The sequence below is a fragment of the Arachis ipaensis genome, chromosome B03 (assembly GCF_000816755.2).
Source record: "Arachis ipaensis cultivar K30076 chromosome B03, Araip1.1, whole genome shotgun sequence".
NCBI lineage: Eukaryota > Viridiplantae > Streptophyta > Magnoliopsida > Fabales > Fabaceae > Arachis > Arachis ipaensis.
This window is the reverse complement of record NC_029787.2, coordinates 59,188,608-59,192,283: the sequence shown is the minus strand read 5'-3', so window position 1 is coordinate 59,192,283 and position 3,676 is coordinate 59,188,608. Positions and strand designations below refer to the sequence as shown.

General features: G+C 34.4%; 1 protein-coding gene across 2 annotated transcripts in view; it reads left to right on the top strand.

Moving 5' to 3' along the window:
* Positions 1-3,189, top strand: part of LOC107630530 (heparanase-like protein 3) — a 4,032-nt gene extending 843 nt beyond the window's left edge. Inside the window, exons 2-9 of one of the 2 annotated variants that reach the window (XM_016333700.2) lie at positions 298-334; positions 470-653; positions 781-926; positions 1,116-1,346; positions 1,422-1,611; positions 1,694-1,819; positions 2,291-2,390; positions 2,572-3,189. In XM_016333700.2, the coding sequence (XP_016189186.1) occupies positions 298-334; positions 470-653; positions 781-926; positions 1,116-1,346; positions 1,422-1,611; positions 1,694-1,819; positions 2,291-2,390; positions 2,572-2,931 (1,374 nt within the window). In that variant the 3' untranslated portion in view covers positions 2,932-3,189. The remainder of the gene's footprint in view (positions 1-297; positions 335-469; positions 654-780; positions 927-1,115; positions 1,347-1,421; positions 1,612-1,693; positions 1,820-2,290; positions 2,391-2,571) is intronic. The other variant, XM_021118941.1, reaches the window with a different exon arrangement.

Sequence of the window (3,676 nt, the reverse complement as noted above, 5' to 3'; positions counted from 1 at the left end):
TAATAATTAACATTTTTTTTTCTTTTTACTTAAATCTTCATAGGTCATTTTTCTCAAAATAGGACTTTTAATCTTTTATTTTCTAATTATATTCTGACGTTTCCGTTCTCAGCAAGGTTTAACAAAATTAACTTCTCGGTTCAGTTTTCAGTGTGTCATATTTATTGTTTCTATGATTAAGCAATTGATTGTTTCAATAATTCGATCAACTTTCTTTCATATCCTTTTCAAATTAAATACACGTACATTTTGGGAACATACATAGAATTTAAATCTTGTAATTTTAATCTCTTGCAGGACCTCAACAATCAGCTCCTCTTAAATGCAGTGAAAGGTAAGAGTAGAATTCTTTTCAAAAAAATAAAATAAAATAATAAATGACAGCAGTTTACTGTTATTTATTCACTTGTTACAATTGCTTAGAGAACTTATCAAGGTATCATTGCCTATGGCTCCTAATGTTACACAGAGTTTTCGCCGTTGAAACTTAGATTGGGTGGCAGTTTGCAAGATAAGGTCATATATGGGACTGAAGATTATAACAAACCTTGTACTCCTTTTGTTAAAAATGAGTCCGAGATGTTTGGTTTCACTGAAGGGTGCCTCCCAATGGCTAGATGGGATGAGCTTAATATCTTTTTCAAAAAAGCAGGGTAGATTCGGAACTTGCCCTGTGTCTGTCTTATGAAACTTAACACATAGGTTACCCTTTCGGCATGGAATTTTGAATTTGTTCTAAATCAGTTAAATGTACTACTTATTTTACATGGTTTATTTCAGGGCTAAGATTGTCTTTGGATTAAATGCTCTTAATGGGAAAACGATAAAATCTGGTAAAGCAGTTGGACCTTGGAACTACACCAATGCCGAATCCTTTATTCATTACACCGTTGGAAGGAATTACATAATTCATGGATGGGAGCTTGGTAAGTAACTAAGTATATGCTGCTGTTGTTGGAAATTGGCAACCATTTTGTAGTAAATATTGTTGTTGATATATCAATTTCGTCTTCTTCAATAGTATTTGCCAGAGGAAGAAACATAGGAGAAAGACATTGTGATCAAAATCCAGCTTGCATGAATGCATATGTTTTACAATTCTATTTCAATTGTAGGCAATGAATTGAGTGGGAGTGGAGTTGGAACGAAAATTGATGCTGGGCAATATGCTTCTGATTTAGTTTCTCTACGAAACATAGTAGATAATGCATATAATGATGCCAAGCCTGAGCCACTAGTGATCGCTCCTGGAGGTTTCTTTGATGCAACTTGGTTCAAAGAATTTATAAGCAAAGTGGGAAAATCCTTGGATGTGGTTACCCACCACATCTATAACCTTGGACCAGGTACATTTTGCACACAGGCGAATTTCAAGTTGTTCTTCATTATGTTATATGAAAGCTCATTTAGCTTGTATGCAGGTGTTGACGAGCACCTTGTGGAGAAAATTCTCAATCCTTCCTTTCTTGATGGAGAAGCAAGCACATTCAAAGCCCTCCAAAATTTAATTCAAAGTTCAGGAACCTCAGCAACAGCATGGGTTGGTGAGTCCGGAGGGGCTTACAACAGTGGCCATCATCTTGTGTCAGATGCATTTGTCTACAGCTTTTGGTTAGTGATAACTCTCACAGCTTATTTACTGTTAGATGATCCTTTGATGTAACATTGCTTAACATTTTCATGTCACAAATAGGTATTTGGATCAGCTTGGCATGTCAGCTACTTATGATACTAAAACATATTGCAGACAGAGTTTGATAGGAGGAAATTATGGTTTACTCAATACTACAAATTTCCAGCCAAATCCAGACTACTATAGGTAGAAGATATTAATGTGGAGGGAAAAAAATAAGTCGTCCTACGTCGAAGAATGTGCAGCAAAATTTTTTAGGATTGAACAATGTAACTATGGAAATTCCCCTATGGACTTATATGGTTCGGCCAGCATATGACCATATGTGTTACATGTATTCACTCTTCCACGTACACAAGTCAACTAACTCTCCTCCACATTAGATGGGGTGTGGGACCTAATCAACTAGGTCCCACCAACCCAATCAAATAGTCAAGAGGAGCGAGTTAGTATAGTGTACAAGAAAAGTCGAGTATAAAAGTATTATTTTTTAGTTTATATACTTGAACTGATATGAACTTAGATTTGTTCATTAATTACTTGATGTATGGTTTGTTGGCTGCCTTGGAAAAAGGACCGCATCTACAATCCAACAACATAAAGGACTGCATTGTAAGTTATAACATTTACATGATAAGGTGTTTTTTTTCTCTGCAGTGCTCTTCTTTGGCACCGACTCATGGGAAGACATGTACTGTCAGCTACTTTCTCTGGAACAAACAAAATAAGAGCATATGCCCACTGTGCAAAGCAATCCGTGAGTCTAATTTCGTGTCATAATTACAGTAATTATCAAGTTGTTACATTTTACTTTCTCTATTCACTTTTATGTGTCATTTTTCAGGCTTATTTAACAAATTGTAACTAAATTCTTCCAAAAATGACACTTAACAGATGTAGTATCAGTAAAAATATTATTTACTACTCTGATGTTTCAGGGAGGGATTACAGTACTGTTGATCAACCTGGACAACAGCACAACCGTTGTGGCCGAAGTGTCGTTGAGTAACGCCAATATTTTTAGGCACAGAAAGATGTCTATTAATTCAGAACTTATGGCAATACCTCTGCAAAGTGCGAATGAAAAATCAAGAGAAGAATACCATCTAACTCCACAGGATAGGAACATACATAGCCAAGTCATGGTTCTAAATGGGAAGACTCTAACGGTAAACACGGATAATGAGATTCCCACTTTGGAGCCTCTGTATGTGAACCCATCAGAGCCTATAACGGTTGCCCCTTTCTCTATTGTTTTTGCTCATATACCTGATGCCAATATCGCATCTTGCAGCTAGTTAGATGGCACTGAAAAAGATAAAGAAAAGGTGCAAAATTGTTTCAACAGTTGATTTAGTAAATGACTTGGGAGTTGGGAGCTATATTGTTTTTCAATTTCTTGGTGAAAAATAAAGGCCAATTTTTTAACGTTCAGCACAAGGTTTTTTATGTTATTGTTTACTGAGGCACCAAGTTCATTTGTTCATTATTGTGATGACAATTTGAATACTGAATCATTGAAGAAGAAAAAACCAACTTGTATAAATTTAATGTCATAGTAGTAGTAGTATGTGCATTTATCCATTACATTGTGGTATTTTGCGAAATATTTTTCTAAGTGAATTCTAATTAGAATTTAGAACTGACGAAATATCCGTTAGAAGCTAGAAAACCTGAATGCCAAGTATCGAAGTTGAGAGTCATATTTCATCTTAGAGTTTGAGGCTAGTTCCTTAGATCTTATTATTTTTGTATAATTTTGATGTACTAATAGTATAAAATATTACACAGTCATACAATTACATTAGTCTTTAATCATTCATGAAGTCAATGAAAGAATTATTTTTAATAACGTAAAGTTACATAATTAAATATGTGTAAAACTGTGTTACACTAACAATACATTAAAATTAAATTCATATTTATATCCCCTCAAAACTTATAGACCTAGGGTGTAGATGCTTAGATTAATTTATGTAGTAAGCATTTTTTTTTTTTTAAGGAAAGGATGAGAACTGCTTGCAGTTCGTAATAAATTATCCA